The 21,311-nt window shown below is 35.5% G+C and overlaps 2 protein-coding genes and 1 long non-coding RNA gene across 4 annotated transcripts; 2 read left to right on the forward strand and 1 right to left on the reverse strand.

Annotated features, from left to right (window-relative positions):
- The first annotated feature begins 1,513 nt into the window (after positions 1-1,513).
- On the forward strand, positions 1,514-10,686 carry LOC142631834 (uncharacterized). Of its 2 annotated transcripts, none has more exons than XM_075806157.1 (13): positions 1,514-1,706; positions 2,688-2,716; positions 2,829-2,931; positions 3,637-3,808; positions 4,558-4,734; positions 4,968-5,128; positions 5,765-6,041; positions 7,065-7,279; positions 7,494-7,592; positions 7,680-8,206; positions 8,557-9,326; positions 9,597-9,795; positions 10,352-10,686. In XM_075806157.1, the coding sequence occupies exons 1-13, from the start codon at positions 1,541-1,543 to the stop codon at positions 10,508-10,510; spliced, it is 3,054 nt and encodes a 1,017-aa protein (XP_075662272.1). In that variant the 5' UTR covers positions 1,514-1,540; the 3' UTR covers positions 10,511-10,686. The 2 variants fall into 2 exon arrangements, with proteins under 2 accessions (XP_075662272.1, XP_075662271.1); XM_075806156.1 differs by having other exon boundaries at positions 1,534-1,706; positions 3,620-3,808.
- A 565-nt stretch (positions 10,687-11,251) lies between these two features.
- Positions 11,252-13,984, forward strand: LOC142632116 (uncharacterized). Its single transcript, XR_012843730.1, has 2 exons — positions 11,252-11,669; positions 13,545-13,984. It is a non-coding gene; the product is annotated as an uncharacterized LOC142632116 (long non-coding RNA).
- An 879-nt stretch (positions 13,985-14,863) lies between these two features.
- Positions 14,864-18,027, reverse strand: LOC142631907 (putative ubiquitin-like-specific protease 2A). The gene is made up of 7 exons (XM_075806257.1): positions 17,789-18,027; positions 16,145-16,334; positions 15,888-16,055; positions 15,624-15,755; positions 15,465-15,546; positions 15,244-15,354; positions 14,864-15,143 (listed from the first exon to the last, which is right to left on the reverse strand). The coding sequence occupies exons 1-7, from the start codon at positions 17,877-17,879 to the stop codon at positions 15,048-15,050; spliced, it is 870 nt and encodes a 289-aa protein (XP_075662372.1). The 5' UTR covers positions 17,880-18,027; the 3' UTR covers positions 14,864-15,047.
- Between the last annotated feature and the right edge of the window lie 3,284 nt (positions 18,028-21,311).

Consider the following 21,311-nt stretch of genomic DNA (forward strand, 5'->3'; position numbering starts at 1 on the left):
CATTTGACTTATCTAACCCGTTTAATCAAATGATATTTTACCAATATACCCTTCAAATCCTAGGTACGTAAACTTATTAGTTGTTGTGATTTATTTTCTTTGACATAGTGTGATTAATTATTTGTAATATTGAGATATACTTTAATTTTGAATGATTATTTATGATGCAGTTACTTTTTAGTTTTGAATTTTATATTAAAAATATTTATTTGTTTGTTTTTTCATTTTTTTTTTCATTTTGATAAAATATGATAAACAGGTTGACATGACTAACTTATTTAATAAATAGGTCGTGCTAGAGTTGAGGAATCTTAACCCGTTTAATAAACATGTCAGATTAGTGTTAATCTATATAATCGAATACTCATGAATTAATACGACATGAACTCGACATGCGAACACAAATTGTCATCCCTAATTAAACTACTCCCAAATAGTGTGAAAATAATTATAATTTACATAAAATATAAAACATGAACATTATTTGTATACATAAGTGATTCTAATGTTACAGTGACTATAAGAATTAAGAACATGCCCTGTGTACACACAAGTAATTTTAGCATGCCCTGTGTTCAAAAGATGAAAATTTTAAATTGTAGCCGTAATTAGTTGTAGTTAATGTCTAAAATATGTTTTTTTTTTTTTGAAACAAACATACACGCACAATGGAGGACAAAAGAAGTTCTAACACAAATGTACGTTATAAACTCCATTTAAAAGCTGTAGTAACTTTTAAGGGAGCGTGAGGGAAGTATAAAATGTGTCCTAATTTTAGGAAATTTAAATGTTAATTTAAAAGTCCTTTACCCTTATACCCTTAACTTAAACCTTTATTTTTTTTGTTTGAAAGGACTTTTTTTTTAATACTACTTAATTTATACTATTTTAAATAATTTTCGATTAAATACAGAGGTTATTTTTGGAACTGTATTTAGGATTATTAAAGCTCCCACTCCAACTCCATTGATTAGTTCTTCACAACACAATGAAGCATCGGAAGCACCAACTCCATCGAGTTCAAAAGAAACATCAGAAGCCCCAACTCCATTTAGCTCTACAAATTCTAGAGCAACATCACCTCCCACTCTCGTAAGAATTAATAATTACTCTCAATTTTTCATTCAACATTTTATTTTTCTTAATTCACTAACTTTGTTACTAATATTACTCTTGCATTTTTTTTAATTTTTTTTATGTTGTTGGGTCCATAGGGACAAAAGAAAGAGATAAAATTGAAGCAAAAGGGGTTTAATGAAGCAAGTTCGAGTAAAGCCAGGTCTGCTATAAGAGAAGGTTAGGACCCGACCCATGACTTTTTTTTTTAACCTTCTTGGCGGAATTGGGTCGGGTCGGGAATAGTACTGGGCTATATAACAATTGGGCTAATATAGTGCTTGGTTTGTTTCGAAATTTGGCTAATTAAATGAATTTTCAAAGAAGTTTCAAAGCGACGACGTTTTTACTGGTTCGTGGTCTTCGTTCTAGTGCAATAAAAAAAAATAAAAAAATTAGCAAGCATTGGCAGGGAGGTATAGTAATGGAGGACAGTACGAAGAGAAAGAGAGAAACGGAAACCAAGCTTATCGAAAAGGTCAGCGAAGTAATCTCAGCTATAAAGAGCGCTAAGCACGTAGACGAAGTCGTTTGCGCACTTCATTCTCTCGCTCTCCTTCTCTTCCCTCTCGATTCCTCGCTCCTCTCAGGTCAGTCACCTTCTTCGTTTCCGAAGCGAACAGAAATATCGAAATTCATGAAGTTCGCAACAAATTTGGATTAGTAGGACTGGTTATGTTCAAAGAATTTTGTCTTAAACGTCGATTTTTGGATTTAGTTTGTATGGATTTTAGAATAGTAATACACAAATATATCGAAATTTTGATTTAGAAATATCGAAATTGATGTATTTTTCAACATTTTAAAATAGTAATAGAGTAATCTAGGCAGGTTAGTGTTTTAGGTTATCTTCACTTTTTTTTTAAAAAGAAAATTTTTAAGCGTTAATGTTTTTGGAATAGTAATACAGTAGTATCGAAATTTTGATTCTGAAATATCGAATTTCTTTCTTATTTTGAGAGTAAATTCTAAAACTGACTGTAGAACTTTCTTTATGTTTTTATTTCATTTTTCTAACTTTGTTTTTGTTCATCAACTTTTGTTACATGTTCTGGTTAATTTTTCAATTTTATAAATTTTTCTTCAAAATTTTAAAATTAAAAAAATTCAATTGATGATTGAAAAAATATTTTTCAGATTTTTTTTTTTCAAAAAAATTTAACAAAAATTAACCGAAATGCCTTAATTGAATAAATTTGAAACCTAGAGGACTGAAATGAACAAAAATAAAATTAGAGAACTGGAATGAAATATAAAGTTAGACGGTTAGTTTTGCATTTTAGCCTTATTTTTATTTTTTCAAAATTTTGGAATAATAGGGCAGTGTTTTAGATTGTGTTCAAAGAATTTTGTTTTAAGAATCAATTTGGTTTTAATACTAATGGATTTTGGAATTGTAATACCGAAATATTGAAATTCATGATTTTTCAACGTTTTAAAAATAGTAATTCTATTTAAGGATTGATAAAAACATTGGAACTATTCCTTTGCACTGTTTGAGGATTTAATTTAATTTATTGTTTGAATTCATGCGAAATTGACTGATTCGCATGTGTATTATGGAATTGTAGGTAGTGTTGATCAGCGGTATAAAGAGCAGGTTTGTGCAAATTTGTACATGGAATTTTGAAGAGGTTGTGGATTGTGTTGATTTTCTTGAAAGGTCCATTTTTCATTTCTTTGGTTGCATTCTGCATGTGGTGTGTGTGCAGGTCCTTAGTGCTAAGGTCCCTTCAGAAGAAAAGAGGAGGGAGTGGTGGCAAGCGTTCTATCAAGGAGCTGCATTTCCGACATTGGCTCGGTTTCTGTTACTTGGTAATGTGCTTGCTTTGTATTTGCATTGTGTTGTCCTTATATTATGATTAGGAAGTAATTAAGCGCAGTGTCCGTTTATCTTTGTCTACACAAACTCTTCTGTTGTTATATTACTGATTGCATGAAAATAAAGCCTGGTGGAAAACAGATATATAGGGAAAATGGAATATTTAGCTAACACTTTTTCTTTTCTTTTCAATGTGGTAAAACTTTGGCTTGGAATAGAATATCTATTATTATTATTATTTTTTTTTTGGAAAACTGGAATTTGGGTTTCAAGACCCATTGGTTGTATGTGTAACTTACCGATTAAACGAGTTCCTCATCAAGAAATAATTATTTCTAGTTTCACAAATTGCAAAGAATGTATGCTCTTAAGTCCTTAGACAACATCATGAGCTAGAAGGTTTGTATAACCTAAAGCTTCTAACTGATGGTTGATTTCTATAATTTGTTAGCTGTTAGATTCAGCACTTGAGCTTTTTGTAATTTCGTCACGTCCAGAGTGTTCGTCATCATGAACATGATGTTCATTTTTTCAAAAAAAGTTCTATTACCTATAAAAAAAAAAACTGATGGTTGATTTTCCAGAATTTAGTAGTATGTGGTGTTTTCTTTTTGCCATTTGTGCTGTATTTTCCTTCTCTTTTGGCAGTCTTGTGATGCATGTCCCTAATTTCTTATACAGATTGCTGTTGCACGCAGATCTCGCTTCCAATTGGCTAGCTTGTTTCCCCCTTTCGGCGCGTATACATGTCTATGATGTTTTCTTTGTTGATGGGCTTGCCACTGAGGTTGTTCAGACCTTGGTTCCTTGTCTACGGCAGAATGCAACTGATGACCATGATGTTAATTCTGTCCACTCCAATACTGAAAGGTATGGGGTAAACACGCTTATATCCGTAGTTGTTAAAACTGCAGTCACTATCATTTCCCAGTAATAATTTCATTGTTTTAATGGACAGCTTTGTTTAGCTCTGGTTGCACATACTTGATTAGAAAATTAGTCGATACAAAGACCATTATCTTACCAAGCTTTTAGTGGCAGTTGCAAAGCAATATGAACATGATGAACGAATCCTCAATTCATGTTGGCTGTTGACATTTATTATCGCGATGGTTCATGACTAGATCATTGCTATTCATTTTTACAAAACTACAGTTCAAAATTGTTTAGCATGCTGTTTCAGCTCTGCATCTACTTGTGTTGCCAGTTTTAACCCATTTTCAAATAGAAATCATGGTCATTTTAAGAACCTGATATTAATTAGTATGTTGATAATGCCATTGTAAATTTCAAAGGACCTATGACTAATAGATTGTTATCTGGTGCAAGCACCTTCCTTTATGTTTTACACATAGTTCTCTATGTCTCTTGAGGACATTCTTTTGTTTTATCTGATACATGCCCTTACCCCTAATATAGTTGATGCGGTACATTTGAATTCCATGTGTCCTCTTCATCAAACTTATAGGACTGAAAGTTTTAGAATTTTTAATGATTACTTATATATATAAAAAAATGTCTAATGATTAAATTGTATGTTCAGGTATATGTAATCACATGTAAGAGACATCATAATAAATTATTAGTCAATCTGTTTACATCTTATTCAACCATGACAGATTACTTGTACTCTGCTTGCTGGAAAATGATGGGGTGCTCCACATGGCTAGAGAATTTTGGCAGTCCAAAAATTCTTTGAGTGAACGTTTAACGCCAGTTGTATCTAGGGTGGCGCAGATAATTGCATCTATTCCTGACAAAGCAAGATTGGGAGCCCCAACTTCACTCTCATCACAGTATCCTTTTTTCTCTTTGCACGATATAGTGGGTTGTCCATGAATGCAATTGTGCTCTCACAAGTTTTTGTCAAAACGATCAACGTACTTGAATGTTGTATTATCTACCTATCAAAAAAAAAAATGTTGTATTATCTACTTTCTAGTTTTCACTATATGATATCCATACTTAATACACATCAAATATGTGTTACTGCCTTTAGTTATAGTTATTCTTAACAAGAGTGCCACAGTAAGTTCTTCAGGCAAGTTACCATTAAACTTCTTTCAGTAGCAGAGGAAAAGAATGAGAAACTATTTGATAATGGAACTCTCAGCAATAGAAACGACATGGGTGATGCCTTGTTATTTGTTGGGGAAACATTTTCTCGCATTTGTCGACGTGGATCTGCTGGTAACTGATTTTTTTTTTTTTTCTATAAAAATGGTGATGTGTGCATGTGTGTGCATATGCGTGACTGTGCTCTTTGCTTTCTCAATAAGTTATTTTTCTTTGAAAAGGTAACTATTTTACAATCATGGGATACACAGTTTCTTAGTTTCATTTATCAAAACTGAAATCTTATGAAATCGTAAAATCTCAATTCTGGACAAGTCGCTGATTAAAACATAAGCGCAGGTTGTTATTGGAAGAAATTGGGATTTTGGATTTGTGTAAGGAAAATGTATTGAAATTTTCATGCCTGTCTATATGCACTTGGTTATTTTGATGGAAGTAATTACCCTAAATGGTTATAAGTAATAAAATGCTGCAGAATAAGATCTGCACCCTATTAAGTCTGGTAGTTGTTGCGGGCTCATAGTCCTGACTAGTATCACCATCAACATCCTTAGGTGTTAATTGTCTCTCAAACACAGTGGCTGGTACAACTAGCTTATCCGAGCCATTAAAACCATCTCTGTTTTGGTTGATTTTGCTTTGGGTTTGATATAATGGATTAATTATTCTTCTATCATGTCCTACCAGATGGATTACAATTGCAACCAAAGAATTAAACTGTTTTTTTCCTCTTTTTTTTTTTTTTGACAGACGTGATTTCAAGTGAAATAACTCCACGGGTTCTCAGGCATGTTCGGAGCTTTCTGTCATCAAATATTGATTCATCTGTAGCTGATGTATTTGAGTCAGACCCTGGTTCCTGGTTTTGGTTGAAGATGATTGAAGCAATCAAAGATCCTTATGCTGTGGAAAGATTGTCTGAGCAGCTTCTGCATTATTTAGCTATTGAACATGCCAGTGATGTTGAAGCTTACTGGTTTTTTTGGCTATTATTTCATCAGACTTTTAAAAATCAGGCATCAGTGAGGTCAGTGAACATGCTTTGTAGTTAATTTATGGCCAAGTGGAGCTGGCAGCACCAGAGCTCTATGCGTGTTGAGTGTGTTGTGTAGATAATCTACAATTTGAAAATAACAAATTGATTTTTCATTGTTGCATATGAAATAGAAATTGCATTGCTGTTTGAAGAACTTGCAATTATCAATTTGCTAGTTCTTATAAGCTGAAATCCAGGCCAGAGATAGATGTCCCACTATGGAATGTTTCTTCCTTGTTTTGATTTTTCTATGTAAAATAAATGTTTTTTAAATTAAGAGTGGTTCTTCAAAATTCTCAAATTTTGTATATTAGGAAAAATCTCTTATCTTCCCTCCAAGTTTTGGTCCTTTGACTACCAGGCAGTTCAAATCTTACCATTATTAGACAACAACATGAGTAGCCTTATGTTATGGATTCAGTCCCCCCCCCCCCCCCGCACACACACACACACCACACACACACACACACACAAGTAATTGATCTAGGGCGTTGGAACATGGTACCTCTCAAAAATTGGCCACTGCTAGATTCATATATATTTGTCTTTTAGGTTTCATAGTATTCAAAACATGAAAATATACTGTCTTTTTTTAGGTTCTGTATGAAAGAACCACTAAGTGTAAGTTAATGATTGAAGTAACTTGTATATTATTTGTTCCACAACAATGAAGTCCAAAAAATATTGTGCACATTTTGGAGTTAATTTAGACAGACACATTTAAGTGGTTCAAATGGTGTCAGCCATAGGTAGATGCTAGTAAACTCAAAGCATATCTGCAATACCTGCCAATTGGGAGATGCAAAACTCTCCAGTCTGTTCTATCCTTGATTAGCTCATCATACACACAGAGGATTAAGGTTTTCTGGCAGAATGAAGTTAAATCAAATATTGCTCAAATTCATTATACTTAGTTTAGTTTAGTTTATTTTATTTTTTACCATCTTCTGAGAACACATTGCTGTTGTGTTCCTATTACTCACAGATTTTAAATTCATAGCTCTTATTTCTCAGGTCCATGTTTGTTGACAAATTTTTGCACTGGAAAATATTTCCCATCTGTTGCCTGCGATGGATCCTTCAATTTGCTGTTCTTGAATGCCCGCCTGATGCTAGTTCACTCACAAAAAGTCATAATATCCATGGTCTCTTAGACACTGTGCAGCGTCTGCTAGCAGCGTGGTCTAAAAAGGAATATGTGCAATCAGCCACAATGGAGCAGCAAACTTGTATCCTTTGTCATTCCTTTAAGCCTGTTGCTGAAAAATTCACTTTTTTTTAGGGAAAATTCCTGTAACAGTACAAGTTGTAGAAGCCTCATTATTAATTAAAAAACACTGGATATCATATGTTACTAAACTGTATTGTTCTCTAACAAGCCCTGTGCATTACAGAAATCTTCATTTTTTTTTTCAAATTCTGTTGCCCCTTAATTTATTTTAGATTTATCTGCAGCTGTAGGCCTTTGCCTGGAGAAGATGTCTAAAAAGGACCTAGATGAGACTAAAGATGTGATGCAATTGATTCTTCAAGGAGTCAGCTGTAGATGCTTTTCCTCATTCTATTAGTATATTGTCCTATAATGTGACTGGTTGGTATTCCTCTTATATCTTGTTTTATTGCTGGCAGGTAGGTTGGAGAGCCCTAATAATTTAGTTCGGAAAATGGCTAGTAGTGTTGCTTTAGCGTTCTCTAAAGTAATTGACCCAAAAAATCCACTATACCTTGATGATAGCTGTACTGGTGACATTATTGACTGGGAGTTTGGGATGCCTACTCCTGAAAAAAGGAATCTGGATACCTCAAATTGCAAGCAAAAAGATGGTCATGAAAGTAAAACATCTAGCTCTGCACAGGAAAAAGACTTCAAATATACCGCCAAGAATGTGATAAGCAACAATCTAAAGAGCAAAAACAAGAAATTATCTGAATTTAAGTTTGTCGATCCAGATGAGATCATTGATCCAGCGACACTAAATAATGAATCAGTCTCTGATAAAGATGATGATGATAATGCAAGTGAGAATTCTGATTCCTCGAGTGACTCATCTTTACAGCCTTATGACTTATCAGATGATGACACAGATTTGAAAAAAAAAATTTCACAGTTGCTTGATGTAGTTGGGGCACTACGGAAATCTGATGATGTTGATGGGGTAAGTCATTTAAATTCATCAGTCATATGTTCTCTAAAGTTTTTTCTTAATGAATAAAAAAATTCTTTGAAAGACTCTCCTGAGAGTAAACCTTAAAATATCAGTTGTGGCACTGAAAAAGAGCCACATTTCTGTGCAATTTGTGAGATCTCTTTTGGTAAAATTTCACACAAGCCAATTATATCTCATCCACCACCCTATAAAAGATTTTAACAGAGTTAGTTTTACTAAGTGGTTGCAATTAACTAGTGAGTAGGTTTTGGTGCAATCTCCGGTTCAACCTATTTCGTCAAAAGTTGGTAAACCAAGTTGTCTTCTAGTTCATTAATTGCTCCTATGCTATATTGCAGGTGGAGAGGGCTCTTGATGTTGCTGAAAAACTTGTGCGAGCATCACCTGATGAGCTTAGCCATTTAGCTGGTGATCTTGCTAGAACTCTGGTGCAGGTTCGTTGCTCCGACTTAGCTGTAGAAGGTGAGGAGGACTCAGCCGAAGACAAGAGGCAGAGAGCATTGGTTGCCTTGCTTGTCACATGTCCTCTTGAATCTCTGGATACTCTAAACAAACTACTTTATTCGCCAAATGTTGATGTCAGCCAACGCATTATGATACTTGACGTCATGACAGATGCAGCTCAGGAGCTTGCTAATTCTAAAACTATAAAACCTAAACATCAAACAGGGCCCCTCATATCAAGCATTTCAGAGAGTCAACCGTGGTTCTTACCTAGTAGCAGAGGGCCTGCTGGAGCTAGTTCCTGGAAGGAGATCTCAGAAGCCGAAACTTTGCTGAACTGGTCTACTCGTTATGAGAGGGAACTTCCCTCAAAACCTGGTCAGATCAGGAGAGGGAAGACACGCCGATGGAGCCTAAGATCCTCAAATATACAAGAAAGCCAGATAGAATGGTCTCATAATAAGTTTCCCGTGTATGCAGCCGCCTTTATGCTTCCTGCCATGCAGGGTTTTGATAAGAAAAGACATGGTGTTGACTTGCTAGGTAGAGATTTTATTGTCCTGGGGAAACTCATCCATATGCTTGGTGTTTGTATGAAATGTGCAAGCATGCACCCAGAAGCATCTTCATTGGCTCCCCTTCTTCTTGATTTGTTAAGATCCAGGTACTAATTAAAATTCAGTATGTTGATATTTTGATATGATGTGATACCCTGGAGATGATCAATATCTAACGGCTGGGTAGAAGTGACTATTTGACCTGCATGTGTGTCTGTATAGAAGTGGTGTAAAAGTGAAAATTGGGTGAATGGTGGCTTATGGTGATTATTTCATTGCAGTTTCACCTTTGTATCTGTGCATCATTTTGCATGTTAAACCTTAGGTGGAAAGTATTTGTTTATCTGTCCCTGAATCCTGTTGCTAATTTTGTGCAGGGAGGTATGCCATCACAAGGAAGCATATGTCAGAAGAGCTGTTCTTTTTGCTGCCTCATGCATATTGGTGGCACTTCATCCTTCTAATGTAGCGTCTTCCTTGGTTGAAGGAAATCTTGAACTTTCTATTGGGCTTGAATGGGTGCGTACGTTTGCCCTTCAAGTGATTGAGTCAGACACAGATAGAGAGTGCTATACGGTAAGCAATAAAAGGTCCATAGAGGCTCAAAATTCATGCTTGCATTTTTCATCTTCACCATCTCTTTCATGCAGATAATATTGCCTGTGTGTTGAACTTGCAGATTTTGCCGAAGCTAACAGTCAAGTAGTAAAGAATATGCTATAATTAACATTGTGAAATGGACTCGCAAAAATCATTTCTTTGTTGTTACCATCCGTAACATTTACTTACTAATTCGTCAGCTAACACATTTCTGAAAAGTTAGCTTTCATCATTATTATGCTTCATGAATCAGTCATTCATGAAGCATATTCTTCTGAATGCTAGCTACTATCCTTTTTGGTTACACGGTGATGTTTGGAATACCCCTAAGAAATTTGAAGAACTCTACTTCTGCTGAATTGAGAACATATTCTGAAACCGTGCATATGTAACTCCTGTGATATAATAGAAGTTCAGCACCTTAAGAAAACCTTTTTTTTTTTTCTTGTTTCGTTTATTTCATCTACTGTGGAATTGTTTAAAATTTTATCCATGCTCACATGACTGATTGGGTTCTTTTATTTTTTTTTAGATGGCTATGACATGTCTCCAACTCCATTCTGAGATGGCCCTACAAGCTACCCGAGCACTAGAATCAGCGGAAACTACATTCAAGGCAAAGGGTGTTGGTCTCCCTTCCAATCTCTCCAAGGGGACAATTAAAATCCCTCATTCAATTGTGGAATTTTAATTTTGTTAATCTTTTCTTACATTGTAAGGTCTTTTGTACAGTCCCAAGCTGTTAATTCTAGGCTCGTGATATTAGGCTTTGTTTGAACATATATTTTTCTTAAATTTGTTTGATTGTTACATATATTGACATTAAAGTTATGTGAATTATTTATCACAAAAATTAAAATTTCCTAATTAATTTTCTTGTGGCATTTTTTCTAATTTTTTTTAATAATGAATAATCATATTGGATGTTATAAATTGTTAGCGATGAATATCATTTGCTACATTTTATCTTTCAAAACGATGTAGAAGAATCAATAATATCTTTTATTTTAATAATTGTTACTTCAAATAATTTCTTTAAATGTGAGCAAACTCCATTCTTTTTTTCAATTGTCTCAATGATAAGATAAGTGGGAAAGGAGAAAATTGAACTATTATTATCCTTATAAAGAAAATTAAGTAAGATCAGTTGACTACAAGACTCTTTTACCATAAACAAGCTCTATTTGTGGCTAAACTTGCAACAATGCTGTAGAACAAGCTGTGAATATTATTGTATCAACAACTTGCCAGAATGCTGTATGGAATAATGTTGTGTTCCATAAACTGTACATGCAATTGAAAGACTTTGCTAAAGTGAGGAAATCCAAACCAACTCTTTTCAAGCTTGTTTCTCTTGTTTTGGGCTCTGGGCCCACTGGCCCACAATCTTCTTGTTCAATTTCAAACTTCAAAGCCACCAACCCATAGGCCATAGCCATGGCTACCTCACTATCTCTCTCTCAATTTCTCTCCTCTCTTCTCCCTTCAAAACAACCCATCCCACCACCACCACCACCCTCAATTCTCCACTTTCCCAACAAACCTCCATCTGGGTGGGTCTCACTAGTGTCCACCACCTTGGACCCCACAACTCCGAGTTGTTCTTCTTTCATCAGCCCAATAGTGTGTCCTGCACTGGCATACTCAAACACCCTTTACTTCAAATCTTCCTATAACGTTCAGGTGATAGTGGGTGAGAATGAACCGGAAGATAAACTGGTGGGCCGGTTCAGGAGAGAGGTGTTGAGGGCTGGTGTGATCCAAGAGTCTAAAAGGAGGAGGTACTTTGAGAATACTCACGACAAGAAGAAGAGGAAGGCACGTGACGCTGCTAGAAGGAACCGAAAATGGTTTGGATTTTTGTCCTCTTTCTGTCTATTTCTTGTTTTTTTCTTTTTTTCTTTTTTTCATAAGCAAAGTTATTTACTTTTTGTGGGACTGGTCGGTAGCAGAGAAAATGGGAAGAAAAGAAATGGAAAGAAATATTCTAGCTTTGGGTTTTATGTTAGTTCTACAAAATAGTGATTGTTAGAATAATGCTTAAACATAGCTTTTTGGACCAGAGGTAATTTAATCAACAGTACTATGGACTTACTCAATTTCACATGTTAATGTGGTTGATTGTGACTTTGTGAGTGATTGACCAAAAGTGGTGGATCCATGTAAGAATGAGCAGAAAGTGTGACCATATCAATATGTTGTGAAATTGGATGTAATCTTAGAATTATTGTAATTTAATAAGCGACTTCAAACTCTATTTCCACTTTACCTATGAATTAAAAAAGAAATAAAAAAGTTTGAATTTTACTTACTAGTGGAAGTCTAGACCCACACATAATGAGGAACCTTACAATAAATTTTTTTTGATAGGTAGACGGTGGGGGAGGGTAGAGGGGGAGATGGGGTTCGAATCTAAGACATGGAACATCACAAGGATGTCATTATGGTTGGCCCTTGCCTTAGAATAATTGTCAAATGGAATTTAAGCTTTTGGGATATGTAGTAATCTATGGTAACTATTCATTTTCAGCATGACTGAAAGATCACAATGTAACTTTAGTTCACCCCACTGAAGGATGAAGGTGTGTTAGATAGTGAAGAGGCCGGTGATGTTTGATGTAAATTGTATACATGAACCACTCTATTGTAAAGCATAAAGCAATTATTGAGGGAGAGTCAGTTAGCACTGGGTGATCTCTACTCTCTAGGCTTTGGGGTGGGGGGGGGGGGGGGGTTAGGAGGGAAGGTTTTACCTGCAGCTTTGGATGTGAATATGCAGTCTTTAAGGCAATAAAGCCAATGAGGGAAGGTTTTACCTGTTGCTTTGAATGTGAATATGCAGTCTTTAAGGCAATAAAGCCAATGTAGCTTTTGTTAAAATATATTCTTTGTGTTGCTAATCCTGGCTGGAGATTGAAATTTTGACTGTGAGAGTGATTTCAAGAAAGTAGTATCATCCACATGTTTGCAATTCCCATGATTGTGTTTGTAACTGAACTTAAAAGAGTCATGCGCAAAGAAGTTAGTAATTATGTAGTACTAGGTGAGAAGATGAATTTCATAATTTTCCTTAGGTTGATTAATTAACTAGCTGCTTCTTTTAGATTAGTTATAATTAATCCTCTGTGTTATACTTATCACAAATTAATCCCATGACTTATACACTATTTAATATCAGTTTACTAAGGTTTAGCGTATGATGCATGACTTTGCAAGTCAGTTAAAGAAGTAAGAGGAAGTAACATATTAACATGGTCTGCATTATGAAGTACAAAGACTGGCACAAGTTGAGAAAGATGATCAAAATCAAAATGTACCTTCTTTTCTTTCTACAACAAAAGGGAGCTATTTTTTTTAACTTTGCCCAATAGTTTATTTTCTTCTCTCATTTGATTGCTCTTACTTTTTTGCAAATTCAGCGAAGACATGTTTTGGTGTTTTTGTTTACACTAGGAAAAATTCATCTTAATGGCCTTATAGACTGTTAGTAATTGTGAAAATTTGAGGTTCATTTTAGAATCTTGAATTATTTCCCCCTTTCATATTTATGTGTCTCTTTTGATGAGTATGTCTAGTTATATCTGGACCTTGTTAGCACTACATCATGAATTGCTAAAATATTCATTTTGTTTCATACCCACCTTTGTTTTTTAGGTATTCTTCTTTTTGAAATATCTTTACAATGAGTTAATGGGTCCTTTCTGATATGATATACTCATTTTCAGGCGCCCACTACCGAAAATCCAGGCTAAACAGGAAGCCCCTAAGAAAAGGAATGGTGACAAAGATGATAACTGGGATGACTATGAAGTAGATCTTCCATACTGTAAACACTAGAAGAAGAAGAAGAAGAAGAGGGGGGGGGGGGGGGGGAGCGAGAAGCTGTATCAACCACATTTTGGAATGCCACATCTGTGAGATTTCTGAAGAAGTGGGGTTTTCACTGTACTGTTTTGCAGGACAGTGTTTTTTCACATGCTGTGTATACTAACTTCAACCTACTGATATAAAGTCTTTTTTTCTTTTTTCTTTTTTTGCTTTCTTTTTAATGCTTACAACAAGCAGGGAATGGAGATTAGAACCCAAATTTTGTTCTATGGATGGATAGGACAAGGTCACAGAACCATAAACCTCTTATTGATATTTAGTCCTGTTTTTTGGGGTACTAGTTGTGTAGAGCTGGCTGTAAACATTACTAGTAAGCTTGACAAAACTGAATTCATCTTAATCAAGCTTGGTCCATTGAGAAAAATCCAATGAATCACTGAATCATCAGAAGATAACCAAAAAAAGTCAAGGAAGACCCACCCAATTGAGCCACGTCAATGAGCATGCTGTGGGGGGCATAAAAATTCTCCATGAGGGCATCCTAATCTTTGCTACTAACTTTGATATGTAGAGATTCTATTTTATGGTTAAGATTTTATATATCATTTAAAGTGAATAAATATAGCTTAAAATTTATAATATTTAATGAAAACTATAAAATAAAATGGATCATAATCCTCATAGGAATATGTATAATCTTAAATGGAGCTTTTTCTTTTATTCCCCCTTTTGACTAGTAAAATGGAGCATAAATGTGCCGGGGGGGAGAGGGGGGTGTTGATTTAAGAATTACACAACATTGTAAAGTCTTTGGCAGTGACTTTGAGCAGGAATAAAAATACAATACAAAAATTATCCAATTATTGAGAACTCCAGAATAGGTTTGAGAGGGATCACTTCCCACCTTTCTCCTTATCTGTTTTCATCATAATCATCAAACAAAGTGTTTTACCTTTAAAACGCCCTGCTTGATCAAAAGTTCTCAACGGTTTTAAAATAAGTTATGTAGCAATTAGAGACTGCTGTGCTGGTACTGCAATTGGTTATGGCCTTTATTGCCATTGCTGTACTTTGAGACCACTTATAATTACTCATCTCTAGCTGCATGAGCATTATAGGTTTGGAGTGTCATCATACTGTATATCAGTTTAATTCCCAGGAGAGAGAGAGCGAGAGAGAGAGAGAGAGAGAGAGAGAGAGATAGGAAACAAACACAGAAGAGGAAGGAAAGAAGAAATCTAAATAGCCAAATGGTATATCAATCATTAATTAGCAACTTTTTTTACCTATATACATGCCTCATTGACATAAACACATCCTAAAAATTAAATATATGGACAAATTGTCATTTCCTAATACACTAACAACAACCTTAAACCTATCAAGCTATCAGAAATCAACTACAGAAGCTCATCAATATCGCTTTTCTCTTTCAAGGATTCAATTTTCGCGCAAAAGCTTTTCAAGCCTTCAGGGGTAAACCAATTATCTTTCATCTGCAGGAAAAAAAAAAAAAAAAGGTTAACTCCAGCACAACATCTACACATTCGTTTTGGTACTTCATATAATAAAGGAGACAGCAAGGAGAAAACTCACAAAGTAAGGAAAATGCTGAGTGCTAAAATCCTCTGGAGCATTCTCCATGAACAAGTTAATGAAGTAGAGAACAAAACTGCCGCATTCCTCACCATTTCTCTGTTGTGGCACCTAAAATTAAATAAAAAAAATTCCACTTTCTTATTGTTCCGGATGTAGATACAAGTGAAAAACAATAGGATTGAGGTGGAAATTAATCAACAGCACATAATAAAGATCACCTTAGGCACCAAGAGAGGAATTTGATAAATAGAGTCTTTACTCTCAAGCCTACCCTCTGCTTTATAGATGTCCAATACAAATCTGAAGGAAATCAAAAAAATCAAAACACTGAATAAACAATTATACCAACACATGGAGGCGGGTTTTGCTATACATACTTTCGTATTTCTGGTTCAAGCCGCCTTGGGTTTGCCTTCTCAAGTGAGTCCAGCAACAACATGCACGGTGTTCTTGTTTCTGATTTTGTGCTCTCACCAAAGTGGCAGAAGATCAAGAGGCTCCAGTGACGCCTAAAGAAATGGTATTTGAAACAATAAAATCCGATTATATCTCTAGGACAAAGAAACAAGGCAGCATCATAAAATTCCAACCATTGACAATAAACAAAATGTTTACCGTCAAGTTAATGGAAAGAAACCTACCAGCAAACAATAGGAACCAAAACATATTTCTTTGAAAAAATGTCCTTCTTCTGGATCCATGTTAGCACCTTGGCTTTATAGGCCGATTTCCTATGTAATTCAAACCATAAGCAATCGAGGTATGTAAAGGATGTTTTCTTATCTTCTGAAAAGCTCCTCCATAGATTCCTATACATGTCAGGCACTTTAATTCAGAACATGGGCAAGAAAATTGAGACAACTATTCTAATGGCAGAATAATTGAGATCAAGACTCACTGGAAGTAGCATTCAAAAGCTCCACTATCAAGCTTATTTTGCATAGCCGTTGCATTCTTAGACTTAATTTTCCTCTTTGATCGCCGACGGCGAGGAAAGTCAACTAGAATCATTGAAGAATCTGCTAGAAAGCCCCTCTTTATCATGTCAGCTTCTTGCTTAGTCAAATTACTGTGAGCCTTCATGGAAGCTGCAACATGCTTTGAAATTTGAGTTCCAAGAAACTTTATGAAGGCAAAACAAGCTCATTCGCCGCAGAATAAAAATCCTTTTAACAGGTATGACCAAAGCACAAAAGCATCGGGTAGGTTTAATTGATCCGTTTTGTTGCTAAGAATATATAGCAAAAGAAAACTTCAAATTCTGCTAAAAATTTTACGACACTGACATAATTGAGTTCAGCACCCCCAATTTCCTAGAGACTGAATACACATATATTGTTATAAGTAAAAAATTTATAGCAATGATTAAAAGGAACAAGGCCTAGAATTTCAGGGTATACAAAAGCCTCAATGGCTCAGTGCAAAGAACAACATTTTTAAAAGATGGGAGTCCAAATCAATAGAAACAAAGGGGTTTTGGCAAAAGATTACCACAATAATAAAAAATTTAATACCTTGTTCAGTCTTTTTCCCTTTACTCACCAGGGACTCAAAAATACATCTCCATTAAATATTTACAATATTAAAAAAAAATAATAATAATAATAATAATAATAAAAAACTAGAAATGAGTAAGCAAGGCATGCCACTTTGTTACGCAGCATTTCATACATAAGTATGGCAAGCACACTAACTATTGACACTATGCTGAAATTATTCTAAGCTTCTACAAATCAATGTAATAACACATAATTTCTTTATAACAAAACAATTCCCTCAAACCACTTATACTAAAAATTCCATAAAATATGACTGTCCTCTATTTTGGTCCCGTCATTCCAAATTAAAAATACACCCGATTGCCAATGAGCTATAGCTCAACTGGCACTTCCTCCTCCCATAATAATGGGATGGAGAGTGAGACCCTGCATTCAAGACTTACCGGGTGCGTGTATTCCTTACCAATAATAATAATAATAATAATAACTTCCTCTCTCTCTATCTGTCCTTTGTCAAATTTCTGATGTGAGCAATGAAGACTTGACTAATCTATACTATTGCAAAGTGAGTAAGATTTGGTGGTTTCTTTCATTATTTAATTTGCCCAAACAAGAAAAAATAAATAAATAAAAAACATTTAAACTCCAAATCCAACTGACATTCCAAAAAAATAAAAATAAAAACCCCACAAATGGGCTAGATTAAATTTCCATCAAACACCAAAACACACTGATTCTTTGTCAGCAAACACAATTTCAACAATGTGAAACCCTTGTTCGTACATTCAACAATAAAACAAAAAGTTTGCAATTACACTGGTTTTTCCTTCAGCATTAAGAGAATTCAACATTAAAATTAGTACCAAATTAAGAACCCGAAAGAACTAAGAGTCTTGCACCATAAAGTTCAAATCTTTTTGTGTTTTGAACCATAAAGTTTAGTTTTTTTTTTTTTTCCCTCTCAGAAACAAAGTAACGAATAAATTATAAAAATAACAATAACACTAAAAAGGAAAGTGATCAAACGGTGGAGAAAAGCATACCAGAAGTTGGAGAAGGAGAGTCCACGTCGATTATTGATATGGTTTCAACCAGCTTTCTCTCTTTCCTTCCCATTCTTCGAGATTTTCTCATTGAAATTGAGACCTTGTGATTGAGAGAGAGAGAGAGAGAGAGAGGGTTTTAAATGCAAGTGGGACTTGCCGACTTGGTAGTTGTTTGTTCTAGAAGAAAGTGAATTCTGTGAATGTTTGTGTCATGTGTGTGTACCTGCGAATCATCTGGACTGATAATACATTTGGATGGGATAAAATAATAACAGCATCTTAGATTTTTTAGGTATTAGAATTTTCAATTAAATTCAAACGTGGGTTGTTTTTAATTCAGTCATCCTTTGAACACTTTATTATTATTATTATTATTATTATTATGAGCAAGAATATCTTGGACAATTAATCCTCTAGCTATCCGAATGCAAAATTAATTCTCAAAAAAAAAAAAAGTATAATAGGATGATAATTTAAGGTGAAAAATTGTAAATTATCATTTTTTCGTAAGTGAACATTGATATGACGTGGCAAGAGAAAAATATCCTTCCTTTTTTGCTCGTGTGTGTATTTATCTATCAAATGAAAATCAAGTGGGCAAAGTGGAGAAAATAGTGATGTATGTGAGATTGTAACTAAGGTCATTGTGGCTAGGATTAGGCCTTTGCGCTCTTATTTGGTGTCTCTGTTGTAAGCTGCTTTTGTCCTTGGAAGGAAAGGCATTGATAATGCTATTATTGTCCAAGAGATTATTCATTCCATGTTTAGGAAAAAAGGAAGGCATGGTCTCATGGCAATAAAGATAGACTTTGAAAAAGCTTATGATCGCCTTGAATGGAGCTTCATAAGGGATACACTGCACCTTTTCAAGTTCCTTACCCATCTAATCTCTCTTATCATGAGTTGTGTGTCTTCATCCTCAATATCCATTCTTTTCAATGGAGGTGCTCTTGATCCTTTTCATCCATCTAGGGGTATTCGTCAAGGGGATCCTCTTTCCCTTTACCTATATATTCTTTGCATGGAAGTGTTGGGGACCCTCATATCGAAAAAATGTAGTGCTAATCTGTGGAATCCAGTCAAGGCTTCTCAAGGAGGCTTAGCATTTTCCCATCTCTTTTTTGTGGATGATTTGGTCTTATTTGCGAGAGCAAATTGCAAGAACTGCATGGCTGTTAAGGATGCTCTCGGGTCAGAAGGTGAGTCTTGAAAAATCCAGAGTTTTCTTCTATCTTAATGTGGTTGTGGACAATAGGGCTGATTTGTGTGAGAATTTGGGCTTCCAGTCTACCCCCTCTCTTGGTAAATACTTGGGTTTTCCAATCAAGCACCCGAGTATTAATCAGGATTTTGGGTACATTATTGAGCGGATGCAAAATCGCCTTGCTGGATGGAAAGCAAACCTCCTCTCCTTTGCGGGTCGGATGGTTCTTACCCAAGCCGTGACAACTACCATTCCTAACTATGCCATGCAATGTGTGGACTTACTTGCAAAGATTCTTAGCAGCATGGATAGAATCAGCTGGAATTTCCTTTGGGGGTCAACGGAATCCAAGAAGAAGATTCATTTGATTAGTTGGAGAAAGATCACTAGGCCGAAGAAAGAAGGTGGCTTAGGAATTCAAGCAGCAAAGGAAAAAAATATTGCCCTATTAGCCAAGCTTAATTGGTGTCTGCAAGGTGAAAACACTTCCATTTGGGCAAGAGTCCTTCTTCAGAAATATCGTTCCCCTCGAAGAATCCTTAATCTCAACACTAGGAGCAAGCCATGTTCCTCCACATGGTTAGCAATCTGCAAGGGTGAGAAGGTTTTTAATAGAAAGACTAAGTGGGCGGTCAGAAAGGATAGTAACTTGTCGCTATGGCATGACAAATGGATGGATAAGGGCACTCTTAGAAATCATATTGTTGGGCCGCTTAATCGTGAAGAGGATGGGCTTTTATTGAAGGATGTGGTTAATCATTCAAGTTGGAATTGGCAAAAACTTTCCTTCTCCATCCCTTCCTCCCTGGTGCAGGAAATTAAAGCTACCCCTATTTCCTTTGCGGCTTCAAGTACTGATCGCATTATTTGGTGTTCCTCTTCTAGTGGTCATTTTGACCACAAAGAAGCTTACGAATTGGCGTACTTGGAAGATGAGGGCTAGTCCTCTGTATCCTTTAATGGTGATTGGATTTGGAAGGTAATCACCATTCCTAAAATTTAGTGTTTTATATGGTAATGCTTCCTCCAAAGTATTTCGATCCGTGGAGTGCTCTCTGCCAAGGGGTTAAGTATTCCTGATGTGTGCCCCCTGTGTAATGAAGGTTCTGAAACCATCACTCATGCTCTTAGGGATTGCCGAGAAGCCCAGGTTTTTTGGAATTCCTTAGCCCCTCCTCTTTCTACTTCTATTTTCCACAAGTCTGGCCTGAAGGATTGGCTTAAAATCAATTGTTGCTGCTCCCGGATCTCTTCCTTTTCTGATATTAGCTAGGGAACTTTGTTTGCCTTTGGTATTTGGTCTTTGTGGATTAGGTGTAACAATGTTTATTTTTCGAAATGAGAGGCAACCATGTAATTTAAGATCTGATGTTATAGCAAGAGCCACTGAATTTGTTTTCCTTGGGTCCAATGGGAAACAGACCCATGCCAAGTCTCCCATTAAAGTTAGCTGGATTAAACCCCCATCAAATTGGCATAAGCTTAACTCCGATGGCTCATCTCTTGGGAACCCAGGTCTGTCAGGTGGAGGTGGCTTAATTCGGGATGACATAGGTTCTTTTGTGAAAGGGTATGCAAGGGTTGTTGGCTGCACTACTAGTGCTGCAGCAGAATTATGGGCTTTAAGGGACGGTATCAAGCTGTGCATCTCCCTAAAACTCCTTGTTGTGATTGTGGAACTTGATGCTCAGCTTATTATGGACCTGTTGAAGAAGGATGGTGATCCATCCAATAGTTTTAGTGCTCTCCTTAGTGACTGCAAGGATGGACTTCGACAAATTCCAATGGTTCGTGTCCAACACTGCTATCGGGAAGCAAATAAATGTGCAGATGCCCTTGCTAGAAGAGGTGCTCTTCTCCCTCAAGATTTTGTGGTGTATTTAGACCCCCCCTACTGAGGTTTCCTTTTTACTCCATTTAGACACTGCAAGGGTGGCTTTTGATAGGTTTGTATCTGTTCTTTAGTTTTTAATGAAAGCATCCTTTTCACCCAAAAAAAAAAGTCTTTAGTTATACATTCAAGAATTAGAGTCTTTGGAGTGTATTTTGTATTGTAAGTTTTTCACACCAAAAAAAAAAAAAATGTTAACGAATGATCTAATTGATTTATGAAATATTTTTAAAAACTTATATAAGAAAAGAAAAAAGCAATTGACCTTTTTATAACTTTTTATATTTTTTATCATGAAAATATCAAAATATTATTAAAATTTTCATAAAATTGTTCATTAACAACATTAACAAATGCATTTGTTAACAAGGACCCTTCAAAAATCTCTCTCTCTCTCTCTACCATTGTGTGTTTGTGTTCTTATC

The sequence above is a fragment of the Castanea sativa genome, chromosome 4 (assembly GCF_040712315.1).
Source record: "Castanea sativa cultivar Marrone di Chiusa Pesio chromosome 4, ASM4071231v1".
Taxonomy (NCBI): Eukaryota; Viridiplantae; Streptophyta; class Magnoliopsida; order Fagales; family Fagaceae; genus Castanea; species Castanea sativa.